We start from the raw sequence: 17355 nt of genomic DNA on the forward strand, positions 1-17355 counted from the left end.
CGGGACACATTCAGACGCACACCGAGAGGCACAGATCGACGAAGTAAACGATCTCCCTCCCTCTCCCTCTCTCTCTCTCGTTCAGTGGTTTTTTCTTGCCTTTTTTGCGGCGACGATTCAAACGGCCGCGAGCAACAAATCGATGAATTAACTCTTGTTATAGTGCGGCTTGAAAGAGCTGAAACAGTTGTACTGAATATCGTTACGGTTTTGTCGTCCGTCCAATTGACAACGTCAGGACCAGCGACCAAGACGGCCCAAGTTTCTGGCGGCAGCTTTGGCAAATGTAGCACCCGCAACAGATCCAACAAAGTTAGAAAGGCATTTTAGATTGGTCGGTATAAATTCATGATAAAATAAAAGTATCGCCAAAAGAGACGCTCTGAAAAATCATGCAACAATAATGACAATAAAAATCGGCACAACCGCAGGACCAATAGTGATGGCAATGATATGGCCCATCGCTCCATCTGTTGAAGCAATCGAATGAATTTACAACCGGCACGCTAGAAACAACGCTAGCCAACAATAGCGGTGAGGTCGACGGCGACCGTCCAGCCTTCGCCAGTTTAAAATGCTGCTCGTATTTCCTATTATTGTGCATTTGTTGCTCTTGATTGTTGTCATTACATGTCTGTGTTACAACGACTAGTCTATGAATTATCCATATGTGGACCCATACGTGTTATGTACCCTTATATTTTCGATACTAACCGATCAAAATCGACGCTTCGCACCGCAGTGTTTCCGATATCACTCAGCACATCCTTCACGCCTTGATCTGATCATTCTGCATCGGATGAAGCCGAAAAAGGAATTCAGTATTGTTTTATTTGTCGACGCGCATCGGTATAATTTTGGTAAAATATGATGCCGGATATCAAATCGCAGCGTTAACGTAATTGATTTTTGACGCCTTACACCGTAAACGTCTTTCCTATAATTTACGGAGTTTGTAGAATTTAGTACGACAACGTAATGAAGGTAAACTTCAACACCTGTTCCTAGCGTACCTGGTTTGCATCGTTGATATGATTGTGACGTTTGTTACAAGCTGCTATACATCTTTTGCGTTCTAAGTAGCCAGCAGCCTTATGCGTTCCATGTACCATGGTTCTTGTATATCCACTCGAAGCGAACCCCTTTTATAGAACTATGCTAACATTGCCTATGCTCGAAATATCGACTACATTAACCACTGGTAACTCCGCGCGCTGCGCACAGACTCTCCGTATTTAGTTCGTGTCGCCACCGTGCTCGTCGCCTTACTCCTGTGGTGGTATTTGGTGCTATTACTAAAAAAATTGAAACAGCGACTGAGTCCCCTTTCTCTTTCGCTATTTGGCTACAGTTCTATAAAAAATGCAAGCGCCAATCGTTCTTTGCGATTCGACCGCGAAGTCCGAGGCTCGCTGAAGCCTCTCGTGGTAGAACTTATCCTATCCCGTTTCGGGCGTCCAACGCTACCACTCTCGCGCGTACTGTTGAGCGACGTCTACACTACAATTTCGACGACTCGCAGTGCAGGCCCAATAGAGTCTGGGCGCTCTACAACCCATAATAAAGCTCTTCGTTTCCATCCAATACACCCTACCTTCTTCCCCGACATCATCACTTCCCCAGTCCCATCCAATACCATTCTGACACTCTTTGGTCTATCGAATCTACTACGCTCTAGCTAAAACTGGGCGCGCATCAGCTAACATTACAGCAGCTTCCGCGTTGGCGAGTTCGCTGGTACTCATTCGTTTGGCGTTTCTCTCGTCGCTGGGGAATTTAAATATTTGCAACCTTCATTCCGAAAATCGGTCCTAAAAAACAACAGGCTAACTTTAGACTGTCCTTGGCTCAGACCTGTTCGGAGCAACCGTTGGCCAGTCACTAGCGAGTGCTGAATAAAAAATGCTATTATATCTGAGGCTCCCTCGTTGCTATTGCTTGCGTTGGTGCTGTTATGGCGCTTGTTGACGAACGAGGCTATCAGTCCGTTTGGTTAAGTGTTTGGTGAACGCTGGATCAGGCTCTGGGAACAAACTCGCTATTTTTTACCTTGCTCTGACAAAAATTTGGCTGCTACGGCAATGCCATTATGTTTTATGTAAGTACGGCTGAGTACTCCATTTACAATCCCAGTCTCAACAGACGAAACGTGGACATCACCAGACTACCTAGGCGACTCAACGGCCATTGGGCCTGACGGAATAAAAGCCAATAGAATACTACGCATGATTTTTTCTTTGACTTTCAACATTGTCGTCTTCAATAGCCGGGTATACGTTAACACTTTAGGCTGCGACATTTTTTGTCAGTAACTTGTTTTTGGATGGCAGTGATTCGATCGCAGTGCTGAAAATAGGCGGCAACCTTCGACTACCAGTCGCATATAACTTCCTGGCTTTTTTAGACGGTAAATCGTGCATTAAGCTATTTGAAAGGTGATGCTAGTGGCTGGTTTTTGCCTATAACTTTGCTGTTTTTACTTTTCGTTTGTAAGGTAATATACACATAACTTCATGTATTTCTGAAGGATCTTTTTCTCTTCCGTTCCAGCCTTCGTTCCGATCACAAAATTTTAGTCGTGCCTCGACTTCCAAAGACGGGCATCTGCAATGGTAAAAAATAGCATTTGGAGCACTGATGATTAGGTTTTCACAGAGGGTAACGGGCTTCGGAAACAGGTCAACATGTACGACAACGACAGTACAGCTGCGACTGCTTGCTCAAGGGGAAACAGAGTCGGAGTTGATGGACGAGATAATTACTTCAAAGTTCATATCATACACGAAACACATATCTTAGGGTGTATCGTCAGTCTTTGGTATTCGAAAAAACGTGAAACATAGACGATATCTGAAACACTGCTTTTACCACCCGATACACTCCGATCCTGAACCTAAGCAAACATTTGAAGGGCAAAGAAGGAGTTTTTCAAGAACACGTGACACCTGGCTAGAGCCAATAACAAAATAAAGAACAGAAGCGGTTGACAAAGACCGCCATTGCCTTCTAGACGACCTATAAAGGAAACGTTTTTCATTATCATGACTTCTAAATTCATATCACTAAGCTCGCTCAGACACGAGCAAAGTTCAAACATTGTCTCTCAATCAATCGATAGTTACTCGAAAGAAAGCTACACAATACCTGTGCAAGATTTAATGAGTACTCAAGCGTTACGCACGATGTCTCTCCTTTTTATTGGCTTTCTATATCAGTGAAGGCTGACGTAACTTTCCTCATGTTTCTACCGTTATTAAACTTTGTCGCAATTTGATTATCATCTAAAGACTCTACAGAGAAATATTAAACGACGAATTAATTAGGTGAGGTGCCGGGTGTTTATGATCATGATAAAAAAATGATTGCCTTAATTTGATGAGAACTTTTCAAACTGTAGATTTGAGAACTGTAGATAAAAGCACTATTATAATGCAGGAAATCATTGGCATTCTCTACTTCTGGCAGCGCGGAAGTATCAGCTACGCAGAACTGAAGCATGAATGAGGCTCGCCGATTGCTAGACTCGACGAACCCGCCTCAGGCCTGTGATCGATCCATTTAAATCATGGTCGTTTGTCTCGCAATGCTGCTGTACGTATCACTGGAATCTGCTGCAAAAATTTAGCTTAAGCGTAAATTTTTTTATGTCGGCGACATTACATGCGAGCGTGATGTTTACGTTTTTCTACTCATCGACGAACGCCGAGAACGTTTGCAAATGTTCCCGTCACGGCATCGATGTCTCAGGTGGCTTCGGTGTAAGTTCCATGACTTCGTCCGAATGACCTATTCACATCTGTCATTTCGGATCGACAAATCCAAGTGGGATGTCACGATTACTAATCAGGTCTGAGGACAGATCACGGTCCGGGATTGTCACTATCCTGCCGTTACTATTGTTAATATTTTCGGCGGTCTTGTCCTGTGAGGAAACGCTGATTAATCCATTACGAACGGGTTTAATTTGCGGTGTTTTTTCGGGTTGCTCCTTAAGTGCGGGACCGCTCTCGGGATAGTACCACTCATCCAGGTCACGTCGGTAAACTCCTCGTCCATTTAGTTCGTACTTCCTGATCCCGTCTTCGTACGGATTATGACGTTTCGTCCTTATCTTCGGCTTGAAGTATGGCACCGGCCTGATACGGAAGTTACCGGCGGCTTTGAGGTCCTCTAAATGTTTTTCCACAACAGCAACACGTAAACGACCATTCTGAGGATCCATGGCTGAATGTTTAGGTATTTCGTCGAGTATATGAGTCCTCTACAAAGCAAACACGTCACTCTTACATAGTAGAGTTTCAAAGTAAGTTCTTTTTTATGGTTCTCGCACGTTGTGTAGCTGAGAAACATCTGCGAGGCCACGTGGACTCTGCACTAGCGGCGCGAGTTATGAATAGAAATAACTAACTGGTCAAGTTTACTACTACTATCTGTTTACTAGCATAAACCGGAAAAACCGTATTAGCAAACTTTTCTCTGTGCGACGCGTCGTTCTCCTCGCAGACGAGGGTGTCTGCTAGATCGACCAAATGAGAGAACAACTTCCGGCATGGCACTTCAATAGACGGTTAGATCTCAGTACGAAACGATGCGTATTCGAAGCTAGATTTCTACGTGTTTCCTACGTTATCGACAAAACTACCACGTGGATTGAGCTTTAAATTAAGACGACCAGGTATGACCTATGCTTAATAGACAAACAAGCTAGGACCGGCTTAAACGAACTAGTGTTAACAATGCAGTTCAATTATAACTTACCTTAGCCAAGTTATGATTTACTATAGACATTCGTTTGACACGCGATCGCGATTCAATATAGCTTTTTATCAATTAGAAACGTTTAAAGTTATCATTTATTTATCTCCTGACGACAAAAGGCGAAATAACGTCGTCTTTATTGATGTCGTGTGTGATCACCAGTACAGTTAGGTTACTCCTAGGACCTTTTTGTCATAAGAATATTATTTGCCCAAAGCTTACAGGATAAGGACATTTCTATGCTAGTCCTCGTCAGTTGAGCCTCAGAGTTGCGATAACACATGGCGCAGTGTTTGTTAATCGTTGTTTTTCTTTAGAACGCAATGATTGGGTCAGAGTTTTGGCAGACGATTATCTAGAACGTTGTCTATTATAATCATTGCTCTTGGTGCACGCCGCCAGTACAAAGGTCATAGTTTATATAGTTAATTTTAGCGTGTTCATTGACATCGTTACAGGCCACTATGCTTTCCTTAGCTGATCCTGCCCTCTTTGTTGAGTGATCTGCTACAACTCCGTTACTAAGATGTTTGTTTTTGTTTCCGAAGGCAAACGACAGGATCTTCTTTTCCGTTCGAAGAACCGCAGGCGTCTCAATGATGAGCTAATTAGTTTGATTATTGAAACGGGATTGTTTTTGCTTCTCATATAATTACTACGACGATAAGTACTGCGATTATTACAGGCAAGACAAAACCTCTTAACTATTATTATTAACATAACTAACATATTGCGGTTACGAACATGGCCCTATGCTAGTTACGTTGGCCATCGATGTTTTGAAGATATCGTGTCAAGAAGATCGACATTCTCGGCTGTTTCTCATAGTAAGCTAACAAAATGCCATTTGATACGGGCCTGATAGTATAGGAAAGTATCTATAAGCTGCTGAGCGAAGCGATACACTGATCTGTTTCACCTAGCATAGTTCGTTGCTTTTTATTTAGATGATACTGATTGGCTTTCGTGGCCATTGTCGGCTCTCTTCGATCTTCACAGTCGATGTGGGAAACGATCGAAACAATGGGCTTGAATAGTGCCGAAGCACTGCACTAGAACAAAATCATAGCAAGTGGATGGATTTCATGAACGTTTATTCCTGATAAGTGTAGGCTTATGTCACAGACTTACGTCAAAAACCACAGATCTCCAGATCAGAAATATTTTTTTTCTCCATAAAATGGCGTCAACGATGTCCCCATTCTTGCGTATCTCTACCACATGCTGTCTCCTTAAAAAGTAAACGTTCAAATATACGTCTGCCACTGTATTTGCCGCCCACATTAAGCAATATGGCTATCACCGTCCAAGTCATACCACCGAGGTAAACACTTTAGTGAATTTATTATAACTTGTTAAAAATGATCTGGCCCTATGACTGTGTTCGTTTCATATGCTGTGTTGGGCTCTGGGAGATGGGCGAAGGAAGACTAGACTCAAAAAAAAAAGGCCTAACTTGAAGCTGAATTGGTGCCGTGCTAACAGACTGTCAATGAATCACTAAAATACGTAGGTAATTACGTTATCTCTGACAAGAGCCGAAACAGCTTCACATAGTAGTAAATAGGTAATAGGCGGGGAAGTGATGATCTTGAAAACAAATAGATGGGAAACGCTATTCGATAGCAGCTGAGAACCAGACAAGCACGAAGTTCAGTGATATCGTGACAGGTTTTTGACCATTTTGATCAATTCTAATTACCTTAGATTTAACTTGTATCCCGTTATGTCCCGGTGACGCATATACTCTCGTAGAAGGTCTCGTAAGGTCGAAACTGTGGCGCAGACGTTTAGGTTTCTTTTCCAAAGCTATAATCGTATTTGTACTAATTAAGTGTTTGTCGTCGCACCCACCCAATATATCTTGCCTTTAGCAATACGCCATCAATTATTATTCGCAAGAAACCTTGATAACTGGCAACATATCCCGATAAGTTTTGTAACAATACTGTATATAATCATGCAATTTCTTGAGTCATCTTTGGACTTTATCTCCGGACGGCTAGTTTCATTCATCAATCACAAAAGTACGCCCTTTAACTGCTCAGAGTTACCCCCAAATGACTTTCATGTCAAAGACAAGCAGCCACCCCCTCTATTTATAATTGTAGAATTATCTATTACTAATATTTTTGAGCCGTCGCTTTGCTAACAGCACAAGTATTCCGTTAGCCGCCAAAAGAAATGCTCACGATTACGTTGACGTGACGAACTCGGATGTATTTTACGGTGAAGTTTAGATGTCGTTTACCAGCAATCGGATCTTATACAATATAGCATATATATATATACGTATGTGCTAAATATCCCAGTACCATTATGCCGATGCATGCCCAGTGTCGGCCATGCCGAGATCTTCTGTAATAAATACTGACATTTTCTACACACCATTCGTTTAAATACAGAACAAAATTCGGCGAGGAATATACAAACATGGCTAATGGTTTCTAGTCGTTGCTGCGGCTTCCGGATCCTTCCACTCGACATGTTAACGCAGGGCACATTATGAGGTGCCATCTGTACATATTTGCCTATCTTGATGGCTTACCAAATATCGTACCGCCAGCTATACATTGTAGACTTCCGTTCCGACAAAAATGCCGACAGTCCCTTAAATATTTCGCCGCCATCTATTCCCGACCTTTTCGCAGGGATCTTTCACATTCAGGGTCGCGTGTCGGCGTCACTGTCGTTGTCCACGCACTGGTCTATCAAACGATGCGATGGCGGCGAGAACATTGTGCCTTCCTTTGGCTACCGCTGTTGTGTTTACGACTGCATGCACCGTTATCGAGAGCGTCCTCCTTCGTCACCACCTCGGTACGGTCCACTGCATTTGATGACTTCACTACAAACCTATCCCCCCCCCCCCCGTCCCCGTCTCGTCTATAATTAGGTTCTTCGGCTGAAGCCATGACGTCTTCGCTGCGACGCTTCAGCGGGCTTGGGTCGCTGGACAAGATCGACTTTACTGGATCATTAGCTATTGTAACAGCTAAATCTGTGACTTATTCTCACGTCTACTTCTACCACTATTTTTTTTTAATAATACAATTACTGTAGAACCTCTTTGAGTTTCTTACGACGATTTGGCAAGAATGAAGCTCATTAGCATCAGGACTCTTGTTCTGACCTTATTCATAGTCCGTTTGTCAGCTAGTGACTCGTCGAACATAGTCCAAAATATCCACTAGCTATGGTAGCTTAGAATGCTCAATAGCGACAACCTCTGCTTACCTGTAGCTTTACCTGTAGTAAAACGTGAAACTCGTACTTACAACAAACGACTTTTTGCAAGGATTATTTTTTCAACATGCATAATTCAGGCCGCACAAGGAAAATAGGCATCCGTTGCGATTTTTTCGTCTCGCGAAAACTGAGATTCAAGTCACTGCGTTAAAGAGCCACCCTTCTCAACATTTCCTTTGCACTTTTCTCCGTGCGACAATACCGAACTTCAACAAGTGAACTAAAAGCTTAGCAGTCTATGTGCGGCATTACAATGAACTCACGCGAAGTAGGCAGGCCCTATTCTGCTTATATATTCGTACATATTTGTTACCCTGTCCTTTTTTTGGTTATACGAAAGCATAATACTCACTACCGAGTGAAGCTTTTGAGGATCTCCCTTTCACTTCAAGATAGAAGTTATTGACAAATGACGTTGACAAAAACGTTACAAACTTCCTTCAGAAACACTTTCAGCATTTCATTATCAGCAATAGGAACGATATCCTTGTTGTAAAATTAGAATTCTCATTGCAACAATATGACAGATAAGTTGTCGACAAAATATGGCCAAAACAGGACTGAACTTACAGGCACCGCAACAATATATTTGCAGTTGTTCTAACGTCTAGAATTATCCATCGCCGTCAGTCGTTTCAATATTATCATTATGGCAATCATCATCGGCACCACTGACAACAACTAAAGCAGCAACAAAATGTGGCAAAGAAAGACACGCTGCCAATGCACGAACGAAGGCCAATGGCCGACGAACCAGCCAGTTTGTCTTTTTTTTCGATAGCTCCGGCAAGTTTCTCTTGCGGGGGCGGCGACGGCGGCGGCGGCGGCGGCGGCGGAGGCGGAGGCGGCGGCGGGAGTAGATGTCGTCTCGGTTGGCTGTTTTTGACCGAGCAACCCTGGGGACATATTTGTCACTTGTACTTGTCTTCTTGTTTCTTTTTATCTTCTCTTTTAACCTCTTCACTTCTGTGCCTTTGCGCTACCGTTGTCGCCATCGTGGTCTTGGCCATTCGTTTTTCTTCGTTCTGCCGCCCGCTTTTTTCCGCTTGGAGGCATTTCAATAATGACGATCGAAAGCCAGGATTGTCACTTTACATTGGCAACGACGCCAGCACTTGAGCATAATGAGAGTGCAATTGTGCTAGGGAGGACGGCTGAGCCCCAGAAAAACTCGACAGTTGTCAATGCGAGCTATGGTATTGCCGTCCCAGGTGGGTCAACTCGATACGCTGCTCAGAAGTAAGCCTCATTTTAGGTCATACGTAGACTGGGTAGGGTAACCGCTCTAAATGCTTTACCTTATCGAGATTTCAGCTGTGAAACAACAGTAGTGCATGTCAATAGACGTACTGCAGTTATAACAACGAAGCTCAATTAGCACATCAGGATATATGCTGTGTCATCGTTTCAAAGTGAAAATTCACCCTTGGTCATCTGTTCTCTATACTGGCTGGTTGCGCTGGCTGTCTAAAGGATAGAGTGCTATAAAAGATTACAGGAGAGGACGCTGAAAGAATAACAGTAGGAGCTGCTGATATCGTAATCCTGCAATAGGTCTCTTTGCACAGCCCAGATGGTATCAGCAAAACCCTTCCTGGCAGTCTTTGAAGCGATTCCGAATAGTCATTTTGGAAACTTGTCCACAGATTAGTATGATTGAGGGTCATCGTTGTCTTTTGTGTGATGGAGGCACGTCAAGCCTAAGAAACACAAATCAAACAACGCGGGGTCGCCCCAGGTATTAGAATTTTTTTTATTAATCGTTGACGTTCTACTTGTACAGTCGGATATCGGTTAGCCACTCGATCGATCTTATGCAATCGCGGCTCTGTTTACTGTGCATGATCAGGACCTTCTGTCAACGAAATTCTATCTTCGGAACTTACTTCTGCATTAGCTGTACGCATGCAAATACAACGTCCAATGTGTCGCCTTACCTCCATGCCTTATTCACTCAGCTTTACCAACGCAATAACTAGTGGGACCTGCAAAGGACAATATCAAGCAGTTCAGGAAAATGGCGAATGGACCTAATAATGGCTCGATCTACGCTCACAGTTGGGCCACTGCCACAGATAACCTATTGAAATTAGCGATACCCAGAACAACCTAGATCAGTGTTCGAATTGCACTAACTTAGCTAAAAATGCTAGGCAATAACAGAGTCGCTCAGCCGCCTACAGAGCGGGGCCACGCTACAAAGGTTCTCGCCCGGTCTATGGCTACATTCGAGTAAGGGGCGGTTCCTTGATTTCCCCGTCCCATTTTAACGCCCTTTCTCTGGATATTTGGCGGCATGCCTCCCTCGCGACTCTATTGCTGTCACCACCAACCAACAAAGCCATACGGAAGCGCTGGCACGCGCCAAGAAAGAGCCCCTTTCCCTCTCCAGGTCCTCCCCCAACAACAAACGCCGCAGCGCCGTTCCGCACCGGTTATTAAGGCAGCAGCGATAGTCGACAAGTACAATTTTGCTCCCAAATACTTCCCGGTTTCTTCTTCTTCCCAATTCGCCGACAGGTTTGCTCCGCCTGGTTCATAGTCGAAAAATAGCTACTCATTCGTGCGTGTAATAGCCTTTTCGTTTAAGGTAGAGTGAGTGACAATTCTGCTTTTATGCAGATACGCAATAGTTGTTTTGCTACGAGTCGCACGGCCACGTACACTGGCTTAGATTATACATAATACTGTAAAAATATTACTTCGAACAGCTTTTATGATAGCTGCGATCTCATATTCACCAGTTGACCTCTATTTTTCTTGGCTATAATTGAAGGCTCACTTGAGCCCTATTTGTACACTTGAACAGGGGTCAGTCACGTGTAGAAAACTATCTTTCGTTTTTTTTTTTTCGAAATTATTCCTATTTCGATCATCTATACGAAAGTCAGCTTTCAGATTTCACGTTTTATTCATGAATTGCAGCGAGAGTGGATCGGATCAGGCGTGTTCGGCGAGTACAAACTCTTTGTGTTTCTACTATAGCAGACATCGCGATAAAAAAAAGCCTGTTTTCTGTAAAGCTTCCTGTTTTGTACCCGATTCAAGGATTCTGCTAATATTATATAGAAATTATTATTTTTCTTTTTTGAATAATTCGTACTTTTTTAATATAGCGTTTACAAGCGATTCGTAATAGATTTGTAAGCGATTCTATCAAGTAGTCCCTTGTAAGGTGCACCTTACAAGGCTTAAGAAACAAAAATACGAATCCCCAAAGTACGGCTAAATTTTGCCAAGCGTAAAAAACACATCTTGCATTGAACGATCTCCAGCTATATGCTCATCCAGTGTTTTAAATCTCTGAAAGTCCTCAAGTAAAATTAAAGCTAGTGGATCGCTGGCATCCTCGACAAAGACACCTCCTCTTTACGGACGGGTTTGTCGACCCCATGACTTTCGTGCATCCTACGGAGCCTCCGCATACGTTAAGATGGACGCTTTGCCATGTTTGCTGTTGGCTTCAGCAATGCGCAGTACGGAGTTTTGCCGAAAACAAACTGCTCATAGCTTCTATAAATACCGGGAGTTTCTTTTACCGACCGCGAACCTCATTCCGTGAAACTACATTGGCTCAATAATATAGGGGGAACAATTAGTTGCACGAACTTCATTTCGTAGATTCGTCAGGTCTTAAAGGTGGAGCTGGAAATAGCAGTGAAGAACTTCACGTGTTTATTGAAGACGAACTCTATAGGCGTACAGCTGCCGACCTTGTAACGAGATAAGTATAATCATGTAGGAGAGACTTATTTTCAAAGTCTCTACCTAAAGGAAATTCGGCTGCCGCAAGATAATCCTCCTCTTCATAGGTGGAAAATGCCTGCGGATATTGCCGTCAATGAATCCGGGGACGGTGCTGGATAGCAACGTGCTTTTCGCCGCCTCAGCTCCACTGCTGAAAGAAAAGATTTGCAAATCCTATTAGTATTATAAGTTCAAGTCACACTAACTGATGATTGTGCTCTACTCTGCAAGAGAAATCAGAGATGAAAAAACCGGGTCTCATACAAGTAAGTTTTTCAGCCATATGAGATAAAGTTCCCTGCAAAGGAGCACGGTCTATCAGCAAGGACGCAACAGCAGCGGGTACCTGACATGATCCTACAGACACGACCTAAGTAGAAAGGTCGCCCACATAACTTGTGCAGTAGAAGAAGACAAACAGCAAGTCTAACGATAACCGTTTAACAGTAAATTCTATTATTCAACTTGTTGCTACCGAAATCCTTGCAGGAGAACGCTGGAGGCCCCTCCGGAGGAATTTTTAGAAAAGCCCGAACACGGAACTAGGGTTCACCAAATATATTTTCCAGATGACCTAGTTGAAAGAAAAGACGCCTAGAAATTAGCAAGTAAGGGACTTTTGCCAAACTGTATTGACACCTACAAGCCTGAAAATAACAATAAATATGAGCCTTAAAAACGCCACAGCAACTTCCGCAATAGAATAGGTAGAATTCGGCGGTGTCTGTATATACCTAATAGCAAACAATTTAAATAGTATATGTCGTGTGTATGATCGTTAATAGCTTTGATCTCAAGTTTTTTTCGATGCACCATATTCTTGTAGTAAATAAAGAGGGAAAAGTCCGAACAGCTACAATCATCGACATCTCCGGTCGCTGCTGCAAAAACCAGTGACACGACTTGCGTTAAACGCGAACGACGAAATCTCGATTTGAACGCATTTCCGTTCAAACCCTACCTTTTTTGGGCTTAGTTCAGCAAAAAAAAAAAAAAAATTGTTTTTAAGTTTTCTCTGCTTTGACAAGTTACCATTGTCCCCAAACTGCTCAGAAATGCACGATCTATAATCATTGGCCTCGTCGTCGTCATCATCATCACGATAATCACGCCGTAAAGCAGCGACTACGTCAGTAGAGACGTACGCGATTTATCTCCGATTTGATTTTGTACCACGGACGATGGGAAAGGCGTAAGCGTTTCCTGTACCGTGTGCATGCGGATGAAGAATGTGTACATGACCAGGTGTGCCTGTTCCTCTGTGCGTATCTATCTGTATATGACTGTTGGACTTGAATTTCGATTAATTCGAACAACACAACAAAACGCGACGCGCAAAATCGACTGTTGGATTCGTGAATTTAGTTGGCATCTCGGCCAGCGACGGCTGCTAGCGACTACGACGACGTAATGATTTCGTTTTTGCTCTTCGCTTTCTTCGATAGGTTGGTCGTCAGCGCGTCGGATCAGACGACGATCGAATCGAACGGTTCGGCTACTGCGACTGCTCTGATTTCCGCTCGGAGGGCAGTACTGCTTACCCGCTCACTCATTCTGACCGGTGACCGGTCACTATCGTCAAAGTCCGTCATCATCAATTGGCAGAATTTTTCTGCTTTGATTTTCCGTCGTCCTGCTTGTTCATCTTCTATTTCTTTTTTGTCTCATCGCTCGTCATCTCGCACCTTTTTGATTTTTTTTTAACTGCGCTGCTCCAACCTCTCCTGCCACTCTTCGGTAACTTCGTTTTGTCGAGTAGCTTTCGTTGTCGTCTTTTACAACGCTAACAGTCGCCAGTCTGTTGGTGTTGTTGACGGTGGTAGTGCTGGTTCTACCTATGTTGTTGTTGTTGTTGTCGTTGCTATTACCTGACGGCGCCGCTGTACTTCTATGCAGCATCAAGCGCGGTACGACACGCGATGACTTGCTAGTTTGTTCAAGTCCAAGACGCGAGTAACGTTAGCGGAACATGATCGGGGTCCGCAGTTCAACATGAAGGTAAATGGAAATAGCAGTGGCAGCGGGGCCGACAATAACGGCAGCAACAGGGGGAACTTGCACTAGGTTAACATCGATTCGACCGCAACCACCTGACGAAAATAGGATGACCCGCAGTCCTGTTGCCACCGAGGCTTGTGACAGGGTCACCGTAGGAGTTGGGTTCACTATTGAAAGTAGTACGTACGGCTTCGCATCGTATGGGGCCGTACCGCTCACATGCAGTATGATCGTAGGTAGAATTTCGGGGATGGAACCCCAAACGAGAGATAAAGAACGATCGAAAAAAGCAAGCGACCAGCTAATCATTATGAAACGTACGTGCAATGCTGACGCGCCTTCGGAGCGCTGGTTCCAAGATGGCGGTAGACGCGTATAATCCGTTGGCTTGCACGCTGATTGAAAAGCACTACAAGCCTCATCGGCGTATAAGTTTACTAGCAGACAAATATCGGCTTGTGCCATTCATATGCGACTATGAAATGGAGAAAGAAAGTCCTCAGAGAAGCAGGAAGTCATCGTGCGAGGGATCAGTCTTGCAAAGGTCCATTTGTGTGTGTTCATAGATAGACTGAATACAAACTACTATTACCATGGTACCGATTTGGCATTTTACGCGTCATGCTTGAGCGAAAAAAAAAAAAAGTTGCAACGGTCTGGCGCAGTGTGAAGTTTTCCACCTTCATCAAACGATCCATTTTTACTGTGAAATTATACAACGTTACGCTTTATGCGCTTATTCGAATCAGTATTTAAACTACGTAAAAAGCAAATGTAGTTATCGAACATTTAACATCGTTGTTTTTCAGTGAAAGATCTGGTCCTGCTGAACTGCATAGCTTTTGGTGGGGCCATCTTGGATAAACGCTTTTTGAATGCGTTCTTTTTTTCCTTTAAGTATTTTAGGTCGTGATTTTGCCCTGCGTAAATCAAGGCGACTCAACTGTGTCCGTACGCTCACCCCGGACGTAACCTTGATCAATAAGAACAACGTCAAATTTGTACAGCGGGTTAGCGTAGCCGTTGAATAACCGTTACTATCTATAACATGAAAACTAATCGCAAAGCATGGAAACAAGAAGGGGTCAGTTCGGTATACCACGAGCCAAGCGATCGGTACTGACAGCGGAAACAGAAGTATAAGGCAGCATATTATATTGTTAGAGAATACAGGGTCATAGGTCAGTCCCAGTTGCGAAGGTCCGGGCAGCCGAAATCACCATGCAGGCAACAGCCTGCTATAATTATGAGCGAACAAATTAAAGTTTGTACAAAGGACAATTTGCAAAGTCAAAGAAATATCAGAATGCCCCGCGAACGAGGTAAGGGATTCAACCGAATACATGGGGACAGAATAATAAAAATAAAAAATAATAACTCTTATGTTTTTATCGGATGACTGAAATTATAGGAAAAAATACTTCCAACAGCTGTCGTCTGAACAGACTTTCCTTAAATGTTAATAGCATTTGGATAGTTGATAGAGTAATGTATGTTTATTCCAAATTGCTGTCCCAGAGGCAACGGGCCTGCCAATTCAATCTGGGTCCGAAACAGATTTCATTTTCTGCGCGAAGGGGCCTGTCGCATGAGCCAATGCTTAACGGCAGTACGTTCAATTTCGAACACGTTTCTAACGTTAAAACTTTTCGAATTTCTCGTTAGACAGTACGTACGTGCAATAATATTGCTCATATCAAAGCAAGGATTTCCTCGCAGCGGCATTCCTCCTGTGCTAGAGCGCACGAGTGGAAGGTCCGATTAACGGACAGAATTAATCCAGGATGTTTTCGTATCTTATAGTGTTCCTATCTGAACTTAGACGACCTCCTCCTGCGGAAGACGTTCAGTTGTGTATAATCAATATACCGCATTGCTCATAGTACACGCCTCTTATTTCTATTATTTAAGTTTCGAATTTTACGCCCGGCACCGTCGTTAGGCCTTTTTCATCAGCTGGTAAGATCTAATATGTTCTAACTTAATTTATAGTTCTGCTAACATCAGTAGGGGTTTTCTCTGTCGGGGCAAATAGTCCAAGTAGTGCTCAAACGGTGACAAAGAGCCGATGAGGCGTTACGTTCGCTTTAAATAGGACCGACATTAAATTCATGCTAATTCTTTACGTGCGTTCTGGTAATTCAACAGCTTAACGGGTCGTCATGCCACTCGTTCAAGTAAGTTACTTCATAGGACATGGCTTGCCGAAAAATTATACTCAACAATTGTAAGGATTAGCGTTAGCATCATTGTATCATAAGTAAAAATGAGAATGAACATTAGCGACAGGCGACGCATCTAAAAGTTCCTTTCAAACATCGGCCACGAATTGATGGCCATTTCGGCTTAGTGTGACTTAACCGCTAAAACCATCAACGGCAGGTTCGTCCTCAAATCAGTCGGTGGGGACGCATCCCCCCAGCAAAATCTCAAAGCACAAAAACTCTGATCCGAGTCAACATCCTTTAAAGACCGCACTTTTTCTATTTGTGTGTATATGTTTACTTGCCAATGGACAAATCATACATCATGCCGCGAGATATTGGGTTGTCAAGCGAAGTGAAACGGCTTTATATTTTTCTCTGAAAAGCCAAGAGAAACTCCTAAGCCCGATACAATAAGGCACATTTATTGAGCTCGCGCGCTCATGAGCGGGCGAGCGAGTTCACAGTTAGGAACGAAGCAAAATCCAAAAGCTAAACTGAAAATGCCACCTAAAGTGCCCTGCCACTCAAAATTGTTGCTACCACAACAACGCCGACAAGAGCAGATTGTTGACCGCGGTAACAATCAGTCGCCGCTACGATCCCTACCGCCGCAGCAGCAGCAGCGTCCGCTGGTGCCACATCGGCAACTGGGAGTGGCGTGACTTCAGTCGAGAAGATCAAGCAAAACGTGCAGCTGCTGCCGACGGGGAGATTGAGGAGTACGAGGAAGATTACCGATGCCAGCACCGAAACGTAAAGTCCCAGTTGGCTGACCGCTAGCCATACACGTTGTCTATTCATCGGCTAACCGCAACACCGCTGTTGACAACTGGTGGAAAATAGAAATGAACAATCGTTTTAAATAGTCAACAGATACTGCGATGATGACGCAACGGTGATTTCCTCATCAAAGGCCGAAGAGCACTCGGTCATTCCAGAACGGAACGGGAAAGACTGACGCCATTTGCTGAATTGACCCATGATGAGCCACAATGGGGCGATAAGTGACGAGGATGATGCTTCGGAAATGAAAGAGTAACCGAAGACGACAACGTTGATATGGTTGGCTCTAGAAAAATGAAGACAACAAAAAATATGGCAACGCAGTGAGCACCGCTTGAGAGCAGGCGAAGGCAGACGCGGAAGTGCCGGTCGTTCCGAGCTCCGAGTAACGACAAAGTAATGTAACAACAGATCAGCGTTCCTGGTGCCGCGTTTTGTCACTGTTGCTGCGGTGAATTTGGCATTTGTGGGTTCTTGAGACTGCTGTTGCAGTCGCCGTTGGCACCGTCGATGACGGCGACTGCGATGCCGTTCAAGTTACTGCTGTACGCGTCGCAAGGAGGCGAGTCCCACGTGCCCGCAAACACGGATCCGAGTACGCGATGGAAAGAGA

The 17355-nt window shown here is 43.9% G+C and overlaps 1 protein-coding gene across 6 annotated transcripts in view; it reads right to left on the reverse strand.

The window, feature by feature from the left end:
- Positions 1–9449, reverse strand: part of LOC111261191 (uncharacterized) — a 46221-nt gene extending 36772 nt beyond the window's left edge. For 3 of the 6 annotated variants that reach the window (XR_015311414.1, XR_015311413.1, XR_015311409.1), the window contains exon 1: positions 8578–9292. Coding sequence is in view for 1 of the 6 variants with exons in the window: in XM_086968609.1 (XP_086824735.1) it covers positions 3800–4222 (423 nt within the window). In the remaining 5 variants the exon portion in view is untranslated. The other 3 variants (XR_015311417.1, XR_015311418.1, XM_086968609.1) reach the window with 2 other exon arrangements.
- Between the last annotated feature and the right edge of the window lie 7906 nt (positions 9450–17355).

This window comes from Varroa jacobsoni, unplaced genomic scaffold (assembly GCF_002532875.2).
Source record: "Varroa jacobsoni isolate VJ856 unplaced genomic scaffold, vjacob_1.0 scaffold_60, whole genome shotgun sequence".
NCBI classification, from domain to species: Eukaryota; Metazoa; Arthropoda; class Arachnida; order Mesostigmata; family Varroidae; genus Varroa; species Varroa jacobsoni.